This window comes from Trichomycterus rosablanca, chromosome 1 (genome assembly GCF_030014385.1).
Source record: "Trichomycterus rosablanca isolate fTriRos1 chromosome 1, fTriRos1.hap1, whole genome shotgun sequence".
Lineage (NCBI taxonomy): Eukaryota > Metazoa > Chordata > Actinopteri > Siluriformes > Trichomycteridae > Trichomycterus > Trichomycterus rosablanca.
The window spans coordinates 7115338-7142222 of record NC_085988.1 but is presented as its reverse complement, the minus strand read 5'-3'; the positions used below and the strand labels follow the sequence as shown (position 1 = coordinate 7142222).

The window sequence follows — 26885 nt, the reverse complement described above, 5'->3', positions numbered from 1 at the left end:
CTATAGGGCCAAAAAAATCCTCCCTCTAGTTTGCAGTTCTAACAGCCTTCACTCTTCTGGAAAGTTTTCCACAAGACGTCAGGTTCTGATGCTGGACATGAAAACCTGCCTCACAATTAATGTTTCAAATCAGTCCAAAGGTGTTCAATAGGGTTTAGATCAGGACACTAGAGTTCCTCATCATATCATGTCTTTATGGACCTTGTTTTGTGCACAGGGACATAGTCATGCTCAAACAGGAAGGAGCCTTCCCTAAACTGTTGCCACAAAGCTTTAACCATACAATTTATATAACTGGTTTTATTCACCTGTTTGCAATGAGTGTGGCTGAAACACATGAACCTAATAATTAGGAGGGGTGTCCACATACTTTTGGTCATATAGTGTTCGGTCTGATCAATTCAAGTATCAGTTCATACAAACGATAAAATGTGCTGAGAACGATTCATCACTTAGATCAAATCTCCTGATTGGTCGTTTCATGATTGAATCGATTTCTTTCTACCCCATAAATCACTGAACACGTAACACTGTGCAGAATTACAGATGAGCTACAGTCAGTAACAGTATACCTACAATGTGAACATATGGTAGATTCACCTAATAGTGGATATGAGGAGGAGGAGGAGGATCTTCATCTACACTCTCTGTACTCTGAAAATAAAAGCTGATCATCATTTGATGTGGTTTTAAACATAACCAGTTCTCACCAATATAAAATGATACAGTGCCTTGCAAAAGTATTCAGCCCCCTTGAACTTTTCAACCTTTTGCCACATTTCAGGCTTTAAACATAAAGATATGAAATTGTAATTTTTTTGTGAAGAATCAATAACAAGTGCGACACAATTGTGAAGTGGAACGAAATTTATTGGATATTTTAAACTTTTTTTAGAAATAAAAACCTGAAAAGTGGGGCGTGCAATATTATTCAGCCCCTTTACTTTCAGTGCAGCAAACTCACTCCAGAAGTTCAGTGAAGATCTCTGAATGATCCAGTGTTGACCTAAATGACTGATGGTGATAAATAGAATCCACCTGTGTGTAATCAAGTCTCCGTATAAATGCACCTGCTCTGTGATAGTCTCAGAGTTCTGTTTAAAGCGCAGAGAGCATCATGAAGACCAAGAAACACACCAGGCAGGTCCGAGATACTGTTGTGGAGAAGTTTAAAGCCGAATTTGGATACAAAAAGATTTCCCAAGCTTTAAACATCTCAAGGAGCACTGTGCAAGCGATCATATTGAAATGAAGGGAGTATCAGACCACTGCAAATCTACCAAGACCCGGCCGTCCCCCTAAACTTTCAGCTCAAACAAGGAGAAGACTGATCAGAGATGCAGCCAAGAGGCCCATGATCACTCTGAATGAACTGCAGAGATCTACAGCTGAGGTGGGAGACTCTGTCCATAGGACAACAATCAGTCGTACACTGCACAAATCTGGCCTTTATGGAAGAGTGGCAAGAAGAAAGCCATTTCTCAAAGATATCTATAAAAAGTCACCTGGGAGACACACCAAGCATGTGGAAGAAGGTGCTCTGGTCAGATGAAACCAAAATCGAACTTTTTGGCCACAACGCAAAACGTTATGTTTGGCATAAAAGCAACACAGCTCATCACCCTGAACACACCATCCCCACTGTCAAACATGGTGGTGGCAGCATCATGGTTTGGGCCTGCTTTTCTTCAGCAGGGACAGGGAAGATGGTTAAAATTGATGGGAAGATGGATGGAGCCAAATACAGGACCATTCTGGAAGAAAACCTGTTGCAGTCTGCAAAAGACCTGAGACTGGGACGGTGATTTATCTTCCAACAAGACAATGATCCAAAACATAAAGCAAAATCTACAATGGAATGGTTCACAAATAAACGTATCCAGGTGTTAGAATGGCCAAGTCAAAGTCCAGACCTGAATCCCATCGAGAATCTGTGGAAAGAGCTGAAAACTGCTGTTCACAAACGCTCTCCATCCAACCTCACTGAGCTCGAACTGTTTTGCAAGGAAGAATGGGCAAAAATTTCAGCATCTCGATGTGCAAAACTAATAGAGACATACCCCAAGCGACTTGCAGCTGTAATCGCAGCAAAAGGTGGCGCTACAAAGTATTAACGCAAGGGGGCTGAATAATATTGCACGCCCCACTTTTCAGTTTTTTATTTCTAAAAAAAGTTTAAAATATCCAATAAATTTCGTTCCACTTCACGATTGTGTCCCGCTTGTTGTTGATTCTTCACAAAAAATTACAATTTCATATCTTTATGTTTAAAGCCTGAAATGTGGCAAAAGGTTGAAAAGTTCAAGGGGGCTGAATACTTTTGCAAGGCACTGTAGCTGATGATCATGAGGATTCTACAGAATATTTAAGATGAAATACTGACTGGTTCCAGTTTCTGCTGTTGATGGTTAAAATGGTCTGTTTGTTCCACAGACCAGCATCTCAGTTCCAGCTCAGTTCAGCTAAACCTTGTAACTCTTTCTGATCATTTATTACAACTTTTATATAAAACTATCATCTGTCTTTATTTAGATAATATTAAGTATTTTAAATTATGTGGACACCCCTCCTAAATACTGAGTACATGAGTGCAGGTCACAATTACTATAGTAAATAAAGGGAGAATAAGAGACAGTACAGGAGATACTTCCATATGTATCAGCTGATTGTTCTTTCACCATAAGGTGGCAGTATTGCATCTCTGAGTGACACATTCACACTGTTCCACTCCACACACACACACACACACACACACACACACACACACACACACACACACACACACACACTACATGCTTCAGTGCTCTGTCAGTGTTTAAAGCTCTGTGAGTTTAACACTTCATGACTGAGAGCTGCTGACCAGCATCTTCACCCACATCAACCATGACCTTCATCTCCATCTTCATCTGCACACTGGCTCTCTGCACTCAAGGTAACACGATGCTTTATGTTCTACTGGTGAGGAGGCTCTGCCATGTGGAGAAGATCCACTAGATGAACTTCAAACTCCACATTGTTCTTCATGTAGTGAACGTCTTTATTCTTCTTGTTGTTTTCAGGATCCAGAGGTCAGGTGACTGAAACTCAGAGTCCTGCAGTGAAACATGTTGATCCAGGAGCTTCAGTTACCATCAACTGTAAAACCAGTCCTGCTGTTTACTCTGATAGCAACGGTCAGTATTTACACTGGTATCAGCAGAAACCTGGAGAAGCTCCTAAACTCCTGATCTACAGGACTAACAGCAGAGCATCAGGTATTCCAGATCGTTTCAGTGGCAGTGGATCTGGATCTGACTTCACTCTGACCATCAGTAGAATTGAGACTGGAGATGCAGGAGATTATTACTGTCAGAGTGCACATTATATCAGTAGTAGCTGGATCTTCACACAGTGTTATATGGTGGTACAAAAACCTGGGTGAGTGGAAGTGTACAGTAACTGCACTGCTGCAGCTGGGACCGACTGCAGGTGCTGAGGGGGAGGATGTGATACAGTACAATCATTCACTCTGTACAGGAAACACCTCACTCACTCACTACTTCTCCTAAATACAAGCTTTATTATTATTAAAATAATAACCACCACTTCATCCTGATCAGGGTCACAGTGCGTCCAGAGTTTACTTATGAATGCAGAATGCAAACAGCATTAGACCTTAGACTTTCTCTGATTCTCTCACATCTTGTACAAAATGAGTATTAAGAGAAAGCCACACATAAACAAAACATGACAAAGTTTCTCTCAGTAACTTTCTGCAGTTTAAGAAAGGCAGGAACAGATTGCTCTTCTGTTTATTCTCAGCAGAAGAGATATTTTAGAGGCACCAATCCACCTTTTGCATCCACCTCTTTCTCTCCATAGGTTACCTAACTGGTTACATATTAACAGCTTAACTGTTAGTCTTTAACACACATGAATTAGAAAAATAATAAAGAAAATGTGAATATGTCTTCTTAATATGTTTTCCTATCAGAACATAATTAACATTAAATTACGTCTTTTCCCATTAAAAATTAGAAGTCCAGTCCGTTGATGCCACTTCTAACAAAGACAAGCTCTTCTTTTTTTTTAATGCCAAGTTTTTTTTCTGGACACCAAGCTTCTCCCCTCAACTGAATCATCGTTCCATGCAACAATCCTCCACTCCACTCTCCATCATTCTTGCCGGTTCCACCTGCTCCAATCCCAGGCTCCTGCCCTGACTCTTTTGGTTTTCTTGTCCTTAATAAACTTAAATCTACCTCTTCAGGGACAGTGGTAGCCTAGTGAGTAGAACTTTGGGCTATCAACCGGAAGATTGGTGGTTCAAATCCAGGTTCTGCTATGCAGCCACTGTTGGGTCCTTGAGCAAGACCCTTAACCTTCTCTGCTCCAGGGGCGCCGTATGATGGCTGACCCTGCGCTCTTACCCCAGCTCACAAAACAAGCTGGGATACAGTCATGTGAAAAAGTTAGGACACCCCATGAGAACTTTTCTCTTTTTGAACATATTTAAACATATGAACATTTGAGCCTTATTTGAACAGAACTGAGAGATGGAGCTTATATAACTAAACAAATAAAATGTTAAAAATTACTTTTAAACACAAACTGTAAAATGTAATGAACAAAAATGGAAATTTATTGTGAGGAAAAAGTTAGGACACCCCCACATTTATTACTACTTAAAATATCTAAAATTAGAATCAGGTCACCACATCAGCTGCAATGATTAGACCATCATTAGAGGACACTGGAGTTTTATTTAAACCTCAGACATTAGTGAGATCTAAAGAGCTTTCTGAGGCCTTCAGACAGAAGGTTGTAAATGCATATGAGTCTGGGAAGGCATTTAAAAAGATCTTAAAACAATTAGAAATCAGCCATTCCACTGTCCGGAAAATCATTTACAAGTGGTGAACATTTAAAACAACTGCCAACATGTTCAGGTCAGGCTGTCCTAGCAAGTTCAGCCCAAGAGCAGACCACATGATGCGAAAAGAGGTCTCTAATAATCCTACAATGTCATCACGGGACCTACAGCTACAGTGTATCACAAAAGTGAGTACACCCCTCACATTTCTGCAAATATTTTATTATATCTTTTCATGGGACAACACTACAGACATGAAACTTGGATATAACTTAGAGTAGTCAGTGTACAGCTTGTATAGCAGTGTAGATTTGCTGTCTTCTGAAAATAACTCAACACACAGCCATTAATGTCTAAATGGCTGGCAACATAAGTGAGTACACCCCACAGTGAACATGGCCAAATTGTGCCCAAAGTGTCAATATTTTGTGTGACCACCATTATTATCCAGCACTGCCTTAACCCTCCTGGGCATGGAATTCACCAGAGCTGCACAGGTTGCTACTGGAATCCTCTTCCACTCCTCCATGATGACATCACGGAGCTGGTGGATGTTAGACACCTTGAACTCCTCCACCTTCCACTTGAGGATGCGCCACAGGTGCTCAATTGGGTTTAGTCCATCACCTTTACCTTCAGCTTCCTCAGCAAGGCAGTTGTCATCTTGGAGGTTGTGTTTGGGGTCGTTATCCTGTTGGAAAACAGTTTTCGAAGGGAGGGGATCATGCTCTGTTTCAGAATGTCACAGTACATGTTGGAATTCATGTTTCCCTCAATGAACTGCAGCTCCCCAGTGCCAGCAACACTCATGCAGCCCAAGACCATGATGCTACCACCACCATGCTTGACTGTAGGCAAGATACAGTTGTCTTGGTACTTCTCACCAGGGCGCCGCCACACATGCTGGACACCATCTGAGCCAAACAAGTTTATCTTGGTCTCGTCAGACCACAGGGCATTCCAGTAATCCATGTTCTTGGACTGCTTGTCTTCAGCAAACTGTTTGCGGGCTTTCTTGTGCGTCAGCTTCCTTCTGGGATGACGACCATGCAGACCGAGTTGATGCAGTGTGCGGCGTATGGTCTGAGCACTGACAGGCTGACCTCCCACGTCTTCAACCTCTGCAGCAATGCTGGCAGCACTCATGTGTCTATTTTTTAAAGCCAACCTCTGGATATGACGCCGAACACGTGGACTCAACTTCTTTGGTCGACCCTGGCGAAGCCTGTTCCGAGTGGAACCTGTCCTGGAAAACCGCTGTATGACCTTGGCCACCATGCTGTAGCTCAGTTTCAGGGTGTTAGCAATCTTCTTATAGCCCAGGCCATCTTTGTGGAGAGCAACAATTCTATTTCTCACATCCTCAGAGAGTTCTTTGCCATGAGGTGCCATGTTGAATATCCAGTGGCCAGTATGAGAGAATTGTACCCAAAACACCAAATTTAACAGCCCTGCTCCCCATTTACACCTGGGACCTTGACACATGACACCAGGGAGGGACAACGACACATTTGGGCACAATTTGGACATGTTCACTGTGGGGTGTACTCACTTATGTTGCCAGCTATTTAGACATTAATGACTGTGTGTTGAGTTATTTTCAGAAGACAGTAAATCTACACTGCTATACACGCTGTACACTGACTACTCTAAGTTATATCCAAGTTTCATGTCTATAGTGTTGTCCCATGAAAAGATATAATGAAATATTTGCAGAAATGTGAGGGGTGTACTCACTTCTGTGATACACTGTAGCTCTTGCCACAGTTGATGTCAAGGTACATGCATCTACCATCAGAAAGAGACTGCAGTTTGATTTTCATGGGAGGTGAGCAAGAAGGAAACCCTTGCTGTGAAAAAAACATCAGGTCAAAACTAAAGTTTACCAGAGAACACCAAGACAAAGACCAGGACTTCTGGAACAATGTGCTTTGGACAGATGAATCCAAAGCTGAATTATTTGGGCACAATAACAGAAGACATGTTTGGCACAAACCAAACACAGCATTTGGGAACAAGAACCTCATACCAACTGTGAAGCATGGAGGTGGAAATGTCATGGTTTGGGGCTGCTTTGCAGCAGCACGGCCTGGCAAGCTCTCCATTATATAATCCACAATGAATTATTCACTGTATCAGAGGGTGCTTAAGGAAAATGTAAGGCCATCTGTCCAAAAACTGAAGCTGAAGCGGAGGACCATGCAACATGCCAACAACCCAAAACATCCCAGTAAATCCACCAAGGAATGGCTCAAAAGAAAGAAATGGAGAGTTCTGGAATGGCCAAGTCAAAGCCCGGATCTTAATCCTATTGAGATGCTGTGGGGTGATTTAAAACGGGCTGTGCATGCAATAAACCCATCAAACCTCACACAGCTGAAGAAATTCTGCATGGAGGAGTGGGGAAAACTTTCTCCCAGTCAATGTCAGAGACGGTAGATGGTTATAGGTAACGTCTAATTGAGGTTATTTCAGCCAAAGGGGGAAACACCAGCTATTAGGACATACGGTGTCCTAACTTTTTCCTCACAATAAATTTTCATTTTTGTTTATTACATTTTACAACTTGTGTTTAAAAGTAATTTTTTCAGTTTAATTTGTTTAGTTATATAAGCTCCATCTCTCAATACTGTTCAAATGAAGCTTAAATGTTCATTTGTTTAAATATGTTCAAAAAGACAAAGGTTCTCATGGGGTGTCCTAACTTTTTCACATGATTGTATGTGAAGAAGGAATTTCATTGTGCTGTATATGTATATATGACAAATAAAGTATATCTTCTACATCTTCTTCTATCTTCCTCTTTTTTCGTGTGGTGTTTGCCTAGTGGTTCCAAAAACCTTCATTTATCTTATTGGCTTAGTGCCACTCTTAACAGTACGATCTGGTCATGGAACCCATGAACCAGCCCTCGGAAGATCAGAGGTCTCTTGTGACCATACTATATCATCAAGTCACCTTGCTGGACCAGCACGATCAGCTGCTGAAGTTCCTGATCGAAAGTAATCGCCAACTGGTCCAGCAACTGGGGAACGTCTCCAGACGGGTTGCCGCCCTGACCTGCTTACAACCCATCCCTGCCTCTGCTCCAAGCACCACTCCCCATGTCCTTGGTGATGCTCACCCTGACTTCGGATATGCACCTCCGGTTCTGGCGCCACCCGCCCTGCCTCTGACCCTGGCGGAAGGACTCACCACCCATCCCGAGCCAGGTCATGGTGAGTTGGATAAATGCCGGTGTTTCTTTTACCAGTGTGGCCTGGTTTTTGGTCAGCGACTGGTCAAGTTTTCCACCATTGGCAGTAAGATCACTTATATTATAGGGCTCCTTCAGGTGACTTGGGCTGAGGCTGCTCAATACGCTGACTTCCTCTGCAGATTCTGGGTTGCGTTCCACCACCCAAACCATGCAGGGGATGCTGCAAGCTGGTTATTAGGTGCTGCCCTCCACAGGGTGTTCCATCAAACCTTGGAGGAATGACTTAAAGATTAACAACTTAAAGATGAACTGGCAGCCAGCGATTAGCCTTCTGAGCTTAAGAGGCTGATGGATCTGGCCACACTTTGACGGATGTCTCAGAAGAGCGCTGCTCTTATCAAGACTGGGTCACTGCTTACTCCTTGGATGAATGGCTGCTTTCCCACATCATCCACTGCACCGCTCCTATGACCCTGGTCCTTTCCAGGAAACACCACAAGACCGTGACGTTTTCTGTCGTCCAAGTTCCCAGTTCCCCTCTAGTCCTGGGTTATCTATGACTTTCCATTTACAACCCACACCTCGACTGGCAGCAAGGTAAGGTCACTGCCTGGGGCGATTTCTGCCACTCATGTTGCTTGCAGTCTGCTGTTCACCCCTCTGGTCCTCAACCTAGCACTTTCCAAGGTGCCCTCAGAGTACCACAACCTCCAGGAGGCTTTTAGTAAGGACCAGGCCTAAACCAAATAACTGTCAAAAATAAGTACCCCCTCCCATTGACCTCTTCTGGTTTTTAATGCTTCTCATCAATGAACGAGAAACGTACCCCCCATGGTCTCATCAATAAACGAGAAATGTACCCCCCATGGACCCAATGGACCCCCCAACCACCTCTTTGTACCTACAGCGGTGAGATCCCCTGTTCTTAAGTGGACCCATGGCTTCAAATTTGCCTGACACCCTGGTGCCAACCTACCAGAGTCCCTTTAAAGAAGACATTTTGGTGGCCTTCACTTGAAGAGGAAACAAGGGAGTTTGTGGCCACCTGCTACACATGTGCTTGGAGCAAGCCCTCTCATCAGTCCCCTGTGGGCCTGCTGCAACCTCTGCCTCTTCCTGGGCATCCCTGGTCCCACATTGGACTAGACTTTCTAGATTACTGAATCTTCCATCATTCTGACTGTAGTGGACTGGTTCTCCAAGGTGGGTGTCTACCAACACTACTCAAGCTCCCTTCTGCCCTTGAGACAGCTCAACTTTTGTTCGACCTGGTATTTAGGATCTATAGAATTCCACTGAACATTGTTTCGGACTGTGGCCCCCAGTTTGTGTCCCAGGTCTAACGTGCCTTCTGTGAGGCCCTGGGAGCATCAGTCAGCCTCTGGTCAAGGTTTCACCCCCAATCCAATGGGCTGGCTAAAAGATAGAATTAGGAACTCGAGGCTGCTCTGTGCTGCGTGACTGCCAGCAACCCCTCGCACTGGAGCACTCACCTTGCCTGGGTGGAATAAGCTCATAACTCCTTTACCTGCTCTGCCCTACTAGGTTATCAGCCTCCACTGTTCCCAGGGCAGGAACTAGACTTGGCAGTTCCCTCAGTCGAACACCAAATCCTCTGCTGCAAGAAGGTTTGGAAGATGGTCAGGGCGGCCCTGTTAAAATCCCAGACCTCCACCCAGCGTTCATCTAACTGCCACCGGAGACCCAGTCCCCAGTACCTCCCCGGTCAGTCTGTTTGGTTATCCTCCCGAAACATCCCTCTGCACACTGACTCCAGGAAGCTGGCACCCAGCTTTATCAGTCCCTACACTGTCCAAAAAGTCATCAGCCCCCATACAATCAGTCTCAAGCTCCCCAGGCATATGAGCACCCACCCTATCTTCCATATCTCACAGCTAAAACCTGTCCACCACTCTGACCTTTTCTCTCAGGCTCATAGCAGAAAATGACACTGTCAGAACATCAAGAAATCTTGGTGCTCAGATCTTCTACTCCAAGGTGGATACTGTACAGCTCCAGGGTCCTGTAGAGCAGGTTTTAAACCTCACCTCTGGTCACTGTGAGGAGTCTGTGTCATGTTTTCTTTAGATCTTTGTGTGTTTCTTCTGCCTTCACCTAATTAATCTATATTCCTTCTCTATATAACCCTAATATAGAGTGAGTGCATCAGTGTGTGATGGACTTGAACCCTGTTTGAGGTCGATTCACATCCTGCACATACAGTAGTGTTTCTGAATAGGCTTCACACCCACAGCCACCCTGATTATGATGGAGTGCTCACTGAAACAGTTTGAATGAATGAATGAGCATCTTATAAAAGAGTGACAGTAGAGTTAAAAGACAAACTTGACTCTGATAGGTTGAGAGTGAATCTCAGAATGTTTGATGTACCTTTATCACATGACCTCAGTTTAAGATACATGATGCTAGAGCAATACACTATATAACCAAAAGTATGTGGACAAAGCTCTTAATTGTTGAGTTCAGGATCGCTTCTGTACACAATGCAAGGTCCATAAAGATGTGGTTTGACGAGATTGGTGTGAAGTTACTTCAGTGACCTTTACAAAAGCCTAAACTTTAACCTCATTAAACACCTCAGAAATAAATCAGAACATCAACTGTGAATCAGATCTTTTTTTTCCAACATCAGGGCCTGATTTCACAAAAGCTCTTTGGCTGAAATGTCAAAAACCTCCCCTGTTATTATCACTCTATATAAATGGCTATGGTTAAATTGTTCTGCACACTCACGGTCAGGTGTCCACATATTTTTTAGTTTTACTTTAAGTAACATGTCCACAAGGTGTGTGACTCATTAGTGACTCATCAGTGCGTGACTCATTAGTAAGTACATGAATGTGTGTATGTGATGGTTCCTCATGATTTATTTATAGGTGGCAGAATGTTACAGCAAGAAGTGTTTATTCACATTTAAAGGGTTGCAGCATTATTTTAAGAAGTGCAACCAGCCCCCCAACAACCAACCAGAAGCAGCTAATTATAATGAGTAGAAGCTAAAGTGAGAGAACATGGGGGGTGAAAGTGAGATTTGCATGAAGACGGCTGAGTGATCTGCTTTCTCCCAGAATAGAGCAGCACTTTCACCAGATGTTCCTTCATCCAAACTCACTGAAGCACAACACACAGCACTGAATCTCCAGCTAAAGATCTTCTCTCCTAACACTTATCATGATGATGAACTAGAAGAAAAGACCAGACAATGTCCAAAATCAAGCTTTATTTCAGCACAGCAAAACTACAGGAAGAGCAACAGGACACTGAACAGAGGAAAGACAGAAATGCAGCATTGTGTAGAACTGAAACTCCATTGTAGAAGCATGTGGAAGTGTCTCCATGTTCAGTTCTATCTGGGAGCTGCTAGCCTTCACACTGGTTCTTTCTGAATACGACGGGATGATCGACGCCACCGTGAGAGACCCTACAGCCAAACTCCTCCCCCTTTTCCCACTGTGCTTTGCTGAGGGTCAGGGTGCTGCCACGCCTCCAACTGCCCCCTTTCAGTTCTTCTGCTCCGGTCACCACCCCGTCCTGCAGCACTGTGCCGTCCACCGTCCAGCTCACCAGCGCCCCCTGTGGAGAGTAACCAGACAGCAGGCAGAGCAGCGAGGCCGATCCCTCAGACAGCTGCAGAGAGGAGGGAGGGAGCAGAGACACGGACGGCTTCACCGTGGGACCGGCTGTACAGGAGAAACAGAACAAAAAGTCCCATTTAGAAACGTTTCCACATCATTTCCTCCTTACTGCTTATTAAGCATCCAGACTGGAAACCTTCATCTGTGTTCAATCATCAATGCAGTGCTGCTGCACACTGTTCTCACATCACTGCAGTTCAGTAGAAACATCTGCAAGCTTCTGTTAGCACAGATTCAATATCAACTCTTATTACTTTAGCATTCAACACAACTGACTGCAGCACATCCAGATGTAGCTGATTACAGAAATATTCATTGTTTAGCACAAACACACAGCAGCATTCGTCTGGATTTTACATCAGCACCAGTCACTCGTACCAGTTTACACCAAACTTAATCAACCAGAGACCAGCTTTATATTTACCATCAAAAACACCTGCACATTTATTCAGTCTTTAATATTCAGAAACTGTAAGTATTTAGTAAAGGTTGAATATTTAGTAATTGTATATACAGTGGTACCTTAACTTAATGTCAACTGGTTCTGGGCGTGGCACTGAGTTTCAATTTATTTTTCCCATAAGGATGTTTGTGAAACCTGTTAATGTGTTTCATGGTTCTGTGGAACTGCATATATTTCATTATGTGAATATTTTATTATATATATTAAAAATAATATTATAATATTATATTCCATTACCAACCATTTATTCCTGTAGCAAATGTTGTTTACAATCACCATTTTACATTTTTAGCTTCTAACTAATTCTGATCTGGAGTTATAGAAGTAAAAAGAGTCCATGTTGGTCTCCAAAAGTCTCCAAGAAGAAAAACAAGTGGATTAAATCCCTGATGTAACAACACACTGATGTAGATTTGGTCTCAATTTGAAGAAGATAAGCTCAGGTAAGCAGCGGTTATGATTTTATGATGCTCTGTGGTTGATCTGGGTCGCGGTGCTGCTGTTTATTGTGCACTTTCCTTTTGCAATGATAGCAAAGCATTATCATGATCACGGACAGCATTAATGTGAACAAAGCGACAGTCCCACACAGTTCCAGTTTAAGCTAAAAGTCGAGTTTAAAGGTACAAATTTCTCCACGAAGGGCGTCAAGTTTCAAAGATTTCAAGTTTAGGGGACGTCGAGTTACAAGGTACCACAGTATTTATTGAAGGTGAAATATTCAGTTACTGTTTATTTATTGTTATTAATACTTATTTTTTCTCTTGTTTATATGAAGATTAATAAATGATATTAAAAATAAAAATGTTTTTAATGTAGAAGAAATAAAACTACTTACTGACACTGAGTTTGGTTCCTCCACCAAAAGTGTAGCACAGTGATACATTCCAATGAAGCCGTCGTACAAAAACCTCTGTTCCACTCCAGTGATTCTACACACACACACACACACACACACACACACACACACACACACTACATGCTTCAGTGCTCTGTCAGTGTTTAAAGCTCTGTGAGTTTAACACTTCATGACTGAGAGCTGCTGACCAGCATCTTCACCCACATCAACCATGACCTTCATCTCCATCTTCATCTGCACACTGGCTCTCTGCACTCAAGGTAACACGATGCTTTATGTTCTACTGGTGAGGAGGCTCTGCCATGTGGAGAAGATCCACTGGATGAACTTCAAACTCCACATGGTTCTTCATGTAGTGAACGTCTTTATTCTTCTTATTGTTTTCAGGATCCAGAGGTCAGGTGACTGTGACTCAGAGTCCTGCAGTAAAACATGTCGATCCAGGAGCTTCAGTCACCATCAGCTGTAAAACCAGTCCTGCTGTTTCTTCTAGTTATCGTTTACACTGGTATCAGCAGAAACCTGGAGAAGCTCCTAAACTCCTGATCTACTACACTAGCAACAGAGCATCAGGTATTCCAGATCGTTTCAGTGGCAGTGGATCTGGATCTGACTTCACTCTGACCATCAGTAGAATTGAGACTGGGGATGCAGGAGATTATTACTGTCAGAGTTACCATGATGGTGGTGTCTTCACACAGTGTTATATGGTGGTACAAAAACCTGGGTGAGTGGAAGTGTACAGTAACTGCACTGCTGCAGCTGGGACCGACTGCAGGTGCTGAGGGGGAGGATGTGATACAGTACAATCATTCACTCTGTACAGGAAACACCTCACTCACTCACTACTTCTCCTAAATACAAGCTTTATTATTATTAACATAATACAGAGAAAGCCAAACATGAAGAGAACATGTCAAACTGTTCAAAGTACCACCATAAAGAGTTGAGAATTGAACCCAGGATTTTCACAATACTAGCTGCACCACCATACAGCTTCTACAATGAAATACTAAACATGATGCTTAATAAGGCACAAGGAAGGAAAAACCTTTTATTATTTATTTAGCTCATGTTAATTAAAGATGTTCCAACACTGAGAGGACTTGAGTTTAGAAGAACTCTTAAAAGAGAATTGAACTGACAGCAAGTTCCAAGATGAAGCAGTAAACCAGAAGATGGTTCAGTTTAATCATACTGCATACTATAGTACACACTACTATAGGATTAGTATGCAGTATATACTGGGGCAGTAGGACATTTTAAACAGAGCTGCTGGCTTTGGTTGGGATTGGGGGCGGGTCTGGAGGTGGTAACTCCTGCATTGATTGGTGCACACCTTCATACCAAACCAATAGGATTGAACTTCACCTTATTACAGCTAACAATCAGCAGCTGGAGCTCATCTAGTAGAAACGACTTTATCTCCATGTGCTGTTTGCTTCAGTTGGTTTGTGACTTGCTGGTGAATTGAGGAGCTACAATCACATTTTAAACAATAAATAGAAAATAATAAAAAATAAATAAATGAAAGAATATTATTTATTTTTATTTAGTTTTAAACATGTGATTTTGTTGTTTCTCTCTCAGCAGCTGGTTTATGATGTTAGTTTTGGTCTCTACAGAGTTAGTGGTTTGTAGGTTTTGCTCAGATGTAAACAACATGAATCTTTATAGATTTAGTGCTGATTATTCTGAGCCTAAAATCTCATGAGAGTAAATAAGGAGGTTCAGTTTGTTCTCCACCAAGCCCGGAGTGGCTAAAATCATTGACACGACTTCGTTTCTACCATAAACGTACAACTTAAACACACCAGCAGAGACGGTGTTGTACCATTCATCAAACTCTGTTTTGTCTTTGTCATTCATTGTGTCATAGCTGTAAAAACTCTTTTCAGGGTAGAAACCCACATAGTTCTTATTTTGCTTTAAATTACATTAGTGTGGAAAATCCTCTTTATCTGAGCATGTTAGATTTAAGGCTGATGTTGTTTTAGCCGAGCACATTGGAATGAATAAGTTTGAGTCTATGTAGCGTTGTTTGTATGTTTCATCCTACATGGAGATCAGTCTACACCCATCATGGTGATTTTGCATTGTGCTTTAACCATGTGTAACCCTGATATTTGGGGAGTCTAAACTTTCTGATGAGGTGTGCTATACAGTCAGAACCTTCTGCTGTAAATTCTGCACCATCAAATATAATAGCGCAGACAAAATTAGCTTCATGCTTTTCGTTTTCAAACCGTGTCTCAAATTCAAAAAAGATGTATGAATTGCTGGCTTCTTTTAATTTGAGTGGCTGTATGTAACACTCATGCTTGGTGTCTGATATTAAATCTTCACCACAATGAATACAGCGGTCCGACACACATCTGTGGGGTTTTGGTTTCATCAAGCTAACATGATAACGACGTCCACATTTTTTACAATACTTGGTCGCATGATCGCATGAGGACGCCATTACACCTGTAGTAGGCTGTTGTTTTTGTTTTTTATGCTGTTCATAACAGTAAGCAGATTCACAGTAGCATGAGCAACTGTCACAATATTTGATAAGTCTGGGGTACTTGTGACACAAAGAATCTTGACACACATCACAACGGTATTTACAACTATGATCTCATTGGTGTAGCCCTTATAACAAAACTCACAAACATATGGCACACCCATGAATGCTTTTACATTTGTTATCAAGTAGTAATGACCATCATGGAGGTACAGAAACACAGTTTTGGTATGTGGCTTGTAATTAGTAAGGTACTTCTCTAAATGACCTGAACTACTACTCTTGTGAAAAACAACTATTTTAACACCAAACTTATATTCAAAACGACCAACGTCATTAAACCCGACTTCACGGACCCGTGTAAAGCCAACATTTGTCTGTATCTGTTCAGCTATAATTTCTTATGTTTTATGTGGGACATTCGGGTTTAGAATATGAGCAATACAAATTGCAAAACACAAGTTATGACGAACACCGCCATTTTTACTCATGGCTATCGAGACAATCAACACCAAACTATCATCTGTTTTAATGCTTTTGTTGCTCTGCATAATCCTTTCAATAGCATCTGAAAAGCGATCTACACTGTAACCATCTCTTGAAGACAATACAGTATTTACATCAGATGTTAAACTACCACCTCTGTCACCAATGTCAATAACACCACCATCACCAACACTCTGGAGAACAACACCATTTCTGATAGTGTATTGTGTACATAGGATATGTATGAAGCCATGTCTTTGGATGAAATTCAACAATCTGTGTAGTACAACACTGTTAAACAGACCCCTAGGCACTACGGTATAATCGTCTACAATACCACCATCTCTAACTAACCCTGCTATGTCACCATCAGATAAACAAAGTTAGGAGCTGATGGATCAAGTGTTGGGTATCTATGTGCCGACACTCCGCCGCCTGTCTGTTCTATGTTTATGTGTTGAGTGTTATTTTGCAAATTACTTTCTAGCGCAGCTATAGCATCTCATACTCGTCGTTTAGACAATCTGCTCGCTCGAGACAATTGTTGGAAAACTTTAAAAATAGGATCATTTCATGTTAAATCTATCATTTGCTCACAACTACCATCTAATGTACAGCGTTTTGTTGATATTTCTTGTGATGTTTGACTTCTGTTTGTTAACCATGTATCCAATGTAGTTTGTAAAAAACCATGCACGTTACTACCATCAATCCATTAATGTTCGCACTGTTTTGTGCATTATTTAGCATAACGATTTCTAGCTCGGCCATAGCAGTCGCATACTTGTCGTTTAGACAAACTGTTTTCTTGTCGTGTGACAATTGTTGGAAAACTTTAAAAATAGGATCATTGCATGTGTCGTTGTCTGACTCCCAAAACCTTTTAGATGCCATTTTGTTTATACCTAAATAACACTAATACATAAAATGTTTGAGCTTGTACTCATGAGCTGATTTATTTAAAACCTTTAAACAACAACAGTTAAAACACCTTAAACATCAACAACAAAAACAACGATAACAACAATAATCATCTAGAACCTGATTTCCCAGCTATGGGGATCAATGACGCCACATTTACCTGTAAAAACCTGTTTAAATTATAAAACGTATTATATACATTACTATTGTGTACAGCCTGTTCCTTGTGCAATTTTAGATTTTTTAAAAAATAATTTAGAGATAGTTAATTGCGTATTAACTTGATCCTTGCACAGTTCTTGAATTACATGAACTAAATTAGAAATAGTAGATTTAAAGTCTACAACTTGTTTTCGAAAATCAATGTCGGTCTTACGCTTTAGAGCGGCTTGTCTACGTTGTTCAATAGCTATTTTAGACACCTTCTGTGACAGTTGACTCGACTCATCAGACTTCTTAGAACAGATAACAAGGTCTGTACACCAACAGAGCATCGTCATGCAAATCTGCAAACAGTTTTACATATTAATGTACTTTACACACAAACATTGTTACAAATACTATGAATAGTATTTCATTTGTATTTTCTTATTATCTGGTTCGCCGGAACCTGTTTTCTGCATGAATGCTGAGCATGTGCATCAACAATGCCGAAACAAACACACTTTCCTAGGGGAGCCGATTCGCTGATGACCCGTTGGGGGCTTCGAATCCTCGGTGACTGCCCAGAACTGCTTGTCAAACATGGGTTAAAGGTGGTCGGCGTGTGTCCGTGGTTACTGCTCACAGTGTCCCACGGCCCAAACAACGTGGGTGCATCAATTACAGCGGCGAACCCTGGCAGCGTTAGGAGACTCGTAGCTTCCATTGTACGCCAACTATATATACTGTTTTACTAAGACCACACCTCTTAACATTAACATATTTAAATATTTTGTGTCTGATTGACCAAACTGTATGGGTTTTGCTGGCATACGCTACTACTCGTTTGTCTTGGTCATGGCGTTGATACAGACCAGCACTCATGCTGTGTTCTGAAAATCCAGCCTCTAGATAGAATACCTGATTATGGTCTGGGTACACGAGACAAGGTGCAGTGCACAGCTTGTCCTTCAGAGCTTGCATGGCTCCTTGCGGTTGTACCCCATCCGGACCCACAAGAAGACCCACGTAGTTTAACTTGGTTTTACACCACTGGCCTTTAGAGAGAGAGATCTTGGCTCCAGCCACCATAAGCTGGCCAAGCACATGGTCTAACTCTTCCAGGTGGGTGTCTAGGGGTTCTTCATCAGCATATCATCATCCACATATATAAGCGTACCCCGTTCACGAGCATCTGGAGATGCTTTGTTAAGGAAGATGTTAAACTGCTGGTGAGTTGGCATAGCCAAACGGGCACCTTGTAAATGTGTACTGCCTGCCTGCAAAGGTGAATGCTAGTTTATGTTGGTCGGCTATGTGGACAGGAATGTTCCAAAATCCTGAGGCTACATCAATAGTGGAGAAATACCTCGCATTCTGGACTTTGGGAAGTTCCTGCTCTAGCTGGGTCATTGGCCATCTGGATAGGGGAACCTGTTGGTTTAATTTGCGGTAGTCAATTGTTAGGCGCCATTTGCCGTTTGGCTTCAGAACGGGCCAAAGAGGGGCGGAGTAGGTGCTATTACATGGCCGAATGATGCCCTTCTCTAGCAGGTTGTCAATAATTTCCTGTACGGGTTCATATGATGCCAGGGGAATTTTGAACAAATGAACTCTGCAGGTGGTCTGCTGAAACCTCTTAGCTATGGGTGTATGTCTAAGCCATGGTAGGATATATTTAGTTAGCCCAATCAGTGAATGTTGAAGACTAGGGTTTTATTTTCAATAACAATTCAGGGTACGGTATGCTCCTTTTATTTACTAGAAATAGTGGGCATGTATTCCCCAAATTTATAAGGGTCGTCTCACTTAAGAAATCATCACTGTAACTTGCCCAGAAATTCTGTTTCAGTCGCACAGTCCTGTGACTCCCGTTCTCGCGATTGCCAGGACAGCTAGTAGTGACCACAGGATGCTTTAACCCACGTGGGAGAACTCAACAATCAGTTAGAGACCCGAGTCGTTATGTCAAGATTTGGATGCCTGTTTAGGTTGCACTAGATCCGGTATTCACTTTTAGGGCAGACTCAAAATTGACTTGGCTTGGGCACAGTAACTTTTTAAGATTGAGCACTCCGAGGTGATCAACCCAAGTGAAAGGTTGAGGACCTACAACCCCGAACAAAGCTGTACCAGGTGAGGTTGGTGGGTTTTGGTCTTAATTCGGTCCACTGGGAACCTCTGGGAGAAGACTTGGCTGAGCTATGCGGATCGAGAGACACTCAAAGGAACACAGAGTGAAGTGCGTTGAGACAGGACCGGTTGGGTATACGGTTAGTGAACACTGACTGTGAGTGACCAGAAAAGCTATTATAGTTAGAGAATAATAGACCAATAGATATTTTTTTTTTAATAAAATAATAAAATAAAATTTAAACTTAGATGAGGCTTGTTATAAGGTGGCAGGATAAAAAAGGGTGTTGACCGAATTTGAGCTTCCCAGATCTCACCAAAAGAGTAAATTACTAGTGGCCCCAAGATGGCGCTATAGATAAATCTTCCAAATTACCGTCTTCGTCCAGCTCATCTGGAAACATTTAACGGTAATACTTATTTTCTAGTTAATCCTGGATACACTCTGATACAAGTTCACTCTTAGTATCAAAATATGTTTGGATATTAATAGTATCAAATATGTTTGATAGCTTTAGCACACACTACTATGATTGTAGGTGTAAAAGCTAACCTAGATATATTCCACAGTCTTAATGTTCAAAAGAATAGAAAGAAAATAAGATCAATGACACTAAACCGGGGAAACAGTTTCAGTGTCACAGCTCTGTGACACCTGTTCTCGTGATTGCCAGGACAGTTGGGAGTGACTAAAGAGTACCTTAAACCATGTGGGAGAGACTCAATGATCTGATAGAGACCCAAACTGTTGTGTCAACATTTGGACACCCAGTTAAGGTGGCACTAGGCTCAGTATTCACCTTTGGGAAAGTTATTGTGCTCAAGCTAGTTAACTTTAGGATTGAACACTTTTTGGAGATCGGCTCCTTGGACTTTATATTGTTTGTCAGTGTAAGTTCAGTATGTGATACCGGCCTGGTGATTTAATGTTTGCACAAAACTCTTCATTCACGGAATGCAGAAATGATGTAAGTTTGTACCCGTTTGTGATTTTTATATAAGACATCCAAACTGATTCACATTTCACTTACATTTACATTTTCAGCATTTAGCAGACGCTTTTATCCAAAGCGACTTACACAATGAGCAATTGAGGGTTAAGGGCCTTGCTCAGGGACCCAACAGTGGCAACTTCTAGAGAGGTACAGCAGTAAATTCAGAAGGTAAAACCAACCAGAATCAGCTAATTATAATGAGTAGAAGCTAAAGTGAGAGAACATGGGGGTGAAAGTGAGATTTGCATGAAGACGGCTGAGTGATCTGCTTTCTCCCAGAATAGAGCAGCACTTTCACCAGATGTTCAACTTCCTTCATCCAAACTCACTGAAGCACAACACACAGCACTGAATCTCCAGCTAAAGATCTTCTCTCCTAACACTCATCATGATGATGAACTAGAAGAAAAGACCAGACAATGTCCAAAATCAAGCTTTATTTCAGCACAGCAAAACTACAGGAAGAGCAACAGGACACTGAACAGAGGAAAGACAGAAATGCAGCATTGTGTAGAACTGAAACTCCATTGTAGAAGCATGTGGAAGTGTCTCCATGTTCAGTTCTATCTGGGAGCTGCTAGCCTTCACACTGGTTCTTTCTGAATACGACGGGATGATCGACGCCACCGTGAGAGACCTTACAGCCAAACTCCTCCCCCTTTTCCCACTGTGCTTTGCTGAGGGTCAGGGTGCTGCCACGCCTCCAACTGCCCCCTTTCAGTTCTTCTGCTCCGGTCACCACCCCGTCCTGCAGCACTGTGCCGTCCACCGTCCAGCTCACCAGCGCCCCCTGTGGAGAGTAACCAGACAGCAGGCAGAGCAGCGAGGCCGATCCCTCAGACAGCTGCAGAGAGGAGGGAGGGAGCAGAGACACGGACGGCTTCACCGTGGGACCGGCTGTACAGGAGAAACAGAACAAAAAGTCAAAGCCTTCCATTCACACAGTGTTATTTACTAGTACAAAAACCTCCCTCAGCTGTAGAGGAAGTTCTCTGAAACACACACTGATCTGAGAACATCTGCAGAGCTGCTAAAGCTGCACTCCACTGAACATCATCATCTACAAAGCACTACAGTACTGAGCATGTTCCTCTAAACTGTTGCCACAAAGCTATAACTATATAATTTATATAACTGGTTTTATACACCTGTTTGCAATGAGTGTGGCTGAAACACATGAACCTAATAATTAGGAGGGGTGTCCACATACTTTTGGTCATATAGTGTATGATCTGATCAATTTAAGTATCAGTTCATATAAACAATAAAATGTGCTGAGAACGATTCATCACTTAGATCAAATCTCCTGATTGGTCGTTTCATGATTGAATCGATTCCTTTCTACCCCATAAATCACTGAACACGTAACACTGTGCAGAATTACAGATGAGCTACAGTCAGTAACAGTATACCTACAATGTGAACATATGGTAGATTCACCTAATAGTGGATATGAGGAGGAGGAGGAGGATCTTCATCTACACTCTCTGTACTCTGAAAATAAAAGCTGATCATCATTTGATGTGGTTTTAAACATAACCAGTTCTCACCAATATAAAATGAGAGCTGATGATCAGATGATCATGAGGATTCTACAGAATATTTAAGATGAAATACTGACTGGTTCCAGTTTCTGCTGTTGATGGTTAAAATGGTCTGTTTGTTCCACATACCAGCATCTCAGTTCCAGCTCAGTTCAGCTAAACCTTGTAACTCTTTCTGATCATTTATTACAACGTTTATATAAAACTATCATCGGTCTTTATTTAGATAATATGGAGTATTTTAAATTATGTGGACACCCCTCCTAAATACTGAGTACATGAGTGCAGGCCACAATTACTATAGTAAATAAAGGGAGAATAAGAGACAGTACAGGAGATACTTCCATATGTAGCAGCTGATTGTTCTTTCACCATAAGGTGGCAGTATTGCATCTCTGAGTGACACATTCACACTGTTCCACTCCAGTGATTCCACACACACACACACACACACACACACACACACACACTACATGCTTCAGTGCTCTGTCAGTGTTTAAAGCTCTGTGAGTTTAACACTTCAGGACTGAGAGCTGCTGACCAGCATCTTCACCCACATCAACCATGACCTTCATCTCCATCTTCATCTGCACACTGGCTCTCTGCACTCAAGGTAACACAATGCTTTATGTTCTACTGGTGAGGAGACTCTGCAATGTGGAGAAGATCCACTAGATGAACTTCAAACTCCACATGGTTCTTCATGTAGTGAACGTCTTTATTCCTCTTATTGTTTTCAGGATCCAGAGGTCAGGTGACTGTGACTCAGAGTCCTGCAGTAAAACATGTTGATTCAGGAGCTTCAGTCACCATCAACTGTAAATCCAGTCCTGCTGTTTACTATTACAGTGGCTGTAGCTGTTATTATTTAGCCTGGTATCAGCAGAAACCTGGAGAAGCTCCTAAACTCCTGATCCACTTGGCTAACAGAAGAGAATCAGGTATTCCAGATCGTTTCAGTGGCAGTGGATCTGGATCTGACTTCACTCTGACCATCAGTAGAATTGAGACTGGAGATGCAGGAGATTATTACTGTCAGAGTACACATAGTGGTGATATCTTCACACAGTGTTATATGGTGGTACAAAAACCTGGGTGAGTGGAAGTGTACAGTAACTGCACTGCTGCAGCTGGGACCGACTGCAGGTGCTGAGGGGGAGGATGTGATACAGTACAATCATTCACTCTGTACAGGAAACACCTCACTCACTCATTACTTCTCCTAAATACAAGCTTTATTATTATTAACATAATAACAACCAATTACTCATATTGAATAATGGGTGGAGTGGGTCATGCAGAGCATCAGTCATGGATTTCAGGTCATCCAAGATCATGTTTTTAAATCACTTCATGATACTTCAGCTTTGTTGCTTTTTTTAACTAAAGTGTAGAAAATACAGAATATTCAGATCATATTAACAACAGAAGCTCTAAAACTGAGAGGACTTGAGCTTAGAAGAACTTTTAAAAGAGAATTGAACTGACAGCCAGTTCTCCTCCTACTCTCCTACTAGGTCTGTAATTTTCATCATAGGTACACTTCAACTATGAGAGACAAAATAAGAAAAAGAAAATCCAGGAAATCACATTGTAGGATTTTTAAAGAATTGATTTGTAAATTATGGTGGAAAATAAGTATTTGGTCAATAACAAACAAGCAAGATTTCTGACTCTCACAGACCTGTAACTTCTTCTTTAAGAAGCTCTTCTGTCCTCCACTCGTTACCTGTATTAATGGCACCTGTTTGACCTCGTTATCTGTATAAAAGACACCTGTCCACAGCCTCAAACAGTCAGACTCCAAACTCAACCATGGCCAAGACCAAAGAGCTGTCGAAGGACACCAGGAAGAAAATTGTAGACCTGCACCAGGCTGGGAAGAGTGAATCTACAATAGGCAAGCAGGTTGGTGTGAATAAATCAACTGTGGGAGCAATTGTAAGAAAATGGAAGACATACAAGACCATTGATAATTGAGTCCCATTGAGTCCCCACGCAAGATCTCATCCCATGGGGTAAAAATGATCATGATAATGTAACCCAGGTGGTATAAAATTATTATTTTATAATAATTTTTTATAAATTATTATAAAAAATAATTTTTATTACCACAGAAATAAAAGACAATTAAAACATCAAGTTCATCACAATCCCTTGGGTCCCAGAGCTGCCAGTGGAGGGAGTAGAACAAAGTGGGCTTGTCCAAAAGTCCTATTGCACGACGACAACAGACTCAGTCCAATTTACTCAATAAAAACCGCCACTACAAAGAAAAGAGAAAGAAGGGTATACATTTACCTTCCTAAAGGCGACACTTTCTACCATCACAGAGAGGAAACTACCACCTTACACTACGACTTAGGTCAGGGACTAACATACACACATAGGAGCCTGAGTCTACATAAAAACCTATACAAATGGGATCAGTTTTATAACACACAAAAATATACTCAAATCATATGCAAAAGAAGTAATTAATAATACACTCTTCAATCTATCAAATGAACAAATAATAAATCACACTACCACAAAACGATGTAAAGGAAAAACCTATCCACTGGTACAAGCTTCATTAGACATAAGCTACTACGGCTAAAAGTTCATTTAAAACCTCTAGAGTCACAAATAAGGCGGCTTAACGTTAAAACTTTAAAATACGGGAACGGAGGCACACTGCACAAACACAGCGCTTATTTCTTTTCAGCTATAAGAGAGCAAGCACTTAACTTTGGGAAGGGTGAGCGTTCTCACCCTTCCTTATCCCAAACACACGTCACAGTCTGCTGGCTCCAATCCTGTGCCACTCGAAGTCGGTGCACCTCGCCCTCGAACCAGCAATATGAACGACCAGTCGACACGTCTCTGATTCACCAAACAATTGGTTTCTCGTAGCTTCCCCCTTTCTCTGCGCTGTCCGTTTGTCGCTCTCCGCGTGCAGCTCCCGTCCCGGCTTCCTGTGTCCCGTCCTCTGTGTCCCGACTTATCCACTCGTCCTTTTTTATTCGTTCCGCCGCCCGCCCATTCCTATCATCTCTCCACAGTCAGGTCCTTCCCAGGTGTCACCAATTAACTCACTACCCCTCCAATTTAGTCACTCGTGACACCCTCCCCCACCAATGGGTTCCAGTCCCTGGAACCTTAGTTCAAGAAACCCAATCCCCAAATCTCTCTGGGGGACAGCCCTGGTTTGCTCGTTGGGATCGTCTGTTTTCGGGCCCCACACTTTCCCTTAGGTCCCTCGGGACCACAGGCACCCAACCCCACTGTTCAACTACCCTTTGCCCCTGGGTTGATGACATCTCTCGGGAAGCTGTAGGGTAGCACAAACAAGGGCGCAAGAGGTTACGATGAAATGTCCTCTCCGGGCCGTCCTTTCCTTCAGGTCTCACTACATAGACAGGGACATTTTCACGATGCTGCCTCACAATCACATGGGGTTGGGACTTCCAACGATCCCCCAACTTTCCCTTTGCACGCCATCGATTATCCCGAACCAAAACCCGTTCACCAGGTAGCAGAGGGGCTATACGGGCTGTCCGATCATACAGGCGTTTGTTCTTAGCTGCGGCTTTCTGCAATGACTCAGAGACTTTACAGTAAGCATAGGTTAGTTGCTCATGATGTTTCCTTACCCATTCATGTCTGTTACTCTGCACACCCTGGCTTGGAACTCCCATCACCAAGTCCAATGGTAGTCGCAGATATCTCCCAAACATAAGATAAGCTGGAGCATAACTCGTAATGCTATGCACACTATTATTGTACCCTTGTACAAGAGAGGGAAGAAATTCTACCCACCTCCCCTGCTGCTCTGGCTCCAATGTCCCCAATAAATCCAACAGGGTCCGATTGAATCTCTCACAGCTACCGTTCCCTTGCGGATGATAAGGGGTTGTTCGACTCTTCCGACACCCATATACCCCACATAGTTCTTGAATCAATACAGATTCAAAATTAGGCCCTTGATCCGAATGGAAAACCTCTGGACAACCGAACGGCTGAATTACACAGTTCCAAAGGACTTTAGCTGTGGTTAAGGCGGTTTGATCCACTGTAGGTACTGCCCACACAAATTTTGTATCGGTCCATAGGGCGTCCCAAAGTTAAAAAGTCCATGGCCACCATGTGAAGGGGGGCCTGTGCTACTATAGGGACTAAAGGAGCTCTCCCCTCCGGTCTAGCTTTACGAAGTGTACAGCGGGAACATGACCGAACAAAATCCTGTACAGCTACTGCCATCCCCACCCAATAAAAATATCGCCGCAACAGAGAGGTTGTCCGCTCCACCCCTTGGTGTCCAATCTTAGCGTGATACATTTCTAGAAGAACTCTAATATACTGTTGTGGGACCCAAATTTGAGTAACCATCTCATTTGTTAAATGGTCCTGCACAATACGACACTCCACCCCATCCTTCAAAATTAGCCTATTCCACTGACCAAGCATTTTCCGTACCGGTCCTGTCTGCCGACTTCTCTCAACACCTGGAGGTAACCTATTTTCTTCCAAATACCGTCTGACAACTTGGAGATCTGGGTCAGCCCCCTGCAATTCCTGCCAGTGGTTTGGATCCCATCCCCAACTGTCCAAAGGAACGTCCTCCGGGACTCCAGGGGCCTCAACCATTCTCACCACACATCCACTGGCATCCTGGAGAGGTACAACTGGGGCAGGGTCATCAGCCACCATGGGGAGCCTCGAAAGAGCATCCGCATTAATATGGTTACGGCCAGGTCGATACTTTATCTGGTAATCATAATTGGCCAACTGTGCCACCCACCTCTGTTCAACAGCCGCCAGTCTAGCTGTATTCAAATGAACCAATGGGTTATTATCTGTTACCACAATTAATTTAGCGCCCCACAAATAATCTTTAAATTTTTCCGTCACAGCCCACTTTAGAGCAAGAAGCTCCAATTTAAAAGAGCTATAATTGGAAGCATTCCTCTCGGCCGGGTGCAAACTCCTACTTGCATATGCTATTACACGCTCCGTACCCCCTTGTTGCTGAGACAACACTGCTCCCAGCCCATGATTACTGGCATCTGTATAGACTACAAAAGGCTGGGAAAAGTCTGCATATGCCAAAACAGGCGCTTGTAGCAGCTTCTGTTTTAACTGTTG

General features: G+C 42.5%; 1 pseudogene and 3 gene segments (V, D, J or C); 3 read left to right on the top strand and 1 right to left on the bottom strand.

Annotated features, from left to right (window-relative positions):
- Positions 1-2841: 2841 nt before the first annotated feature.
- On the top strand, positions 2842-3469 carry LOC134317583 (Ig kappa chain V region 3381-like; annotated as a pseudogene).
- Positions 3470-13198: 9729 nt separating this feature from the next.
- LOC134314376 (immunoglobulin kappa variable 3-20-like) lies at positions 13199-13760 on the top strand. The segment is given in 2 exon segments: positions 13199-13289; positions 13417-13760. Coding segments are annotated over 2 exon segments (435 nt in total).
- Positions 13761-20636: 6876 nt separating this feature from the next.
- Positions 20637-21200, bottom strand: LOC134317801 (Ig kappa chain C region, B allele-like). The segment is given in 1 exon segment: positions 20637-21200. A coding segment is annotated over 1 exon segment (360 nt).
- A 1116-nt stretch (positions 21201-22316) lies between these two features.
- Positions 22317-22893, top strand: LOC134317902 (Ig kappa chain V region 3381-like). The segment is given in 2 exon segments: positions 22317-22371; positions 22499-22893. Coding segments are annotated over 2 exon segments (408 nt in total).
- The last annotated feature ends 3992 nt before the right edge of the window (positions 22894-26885 follow it).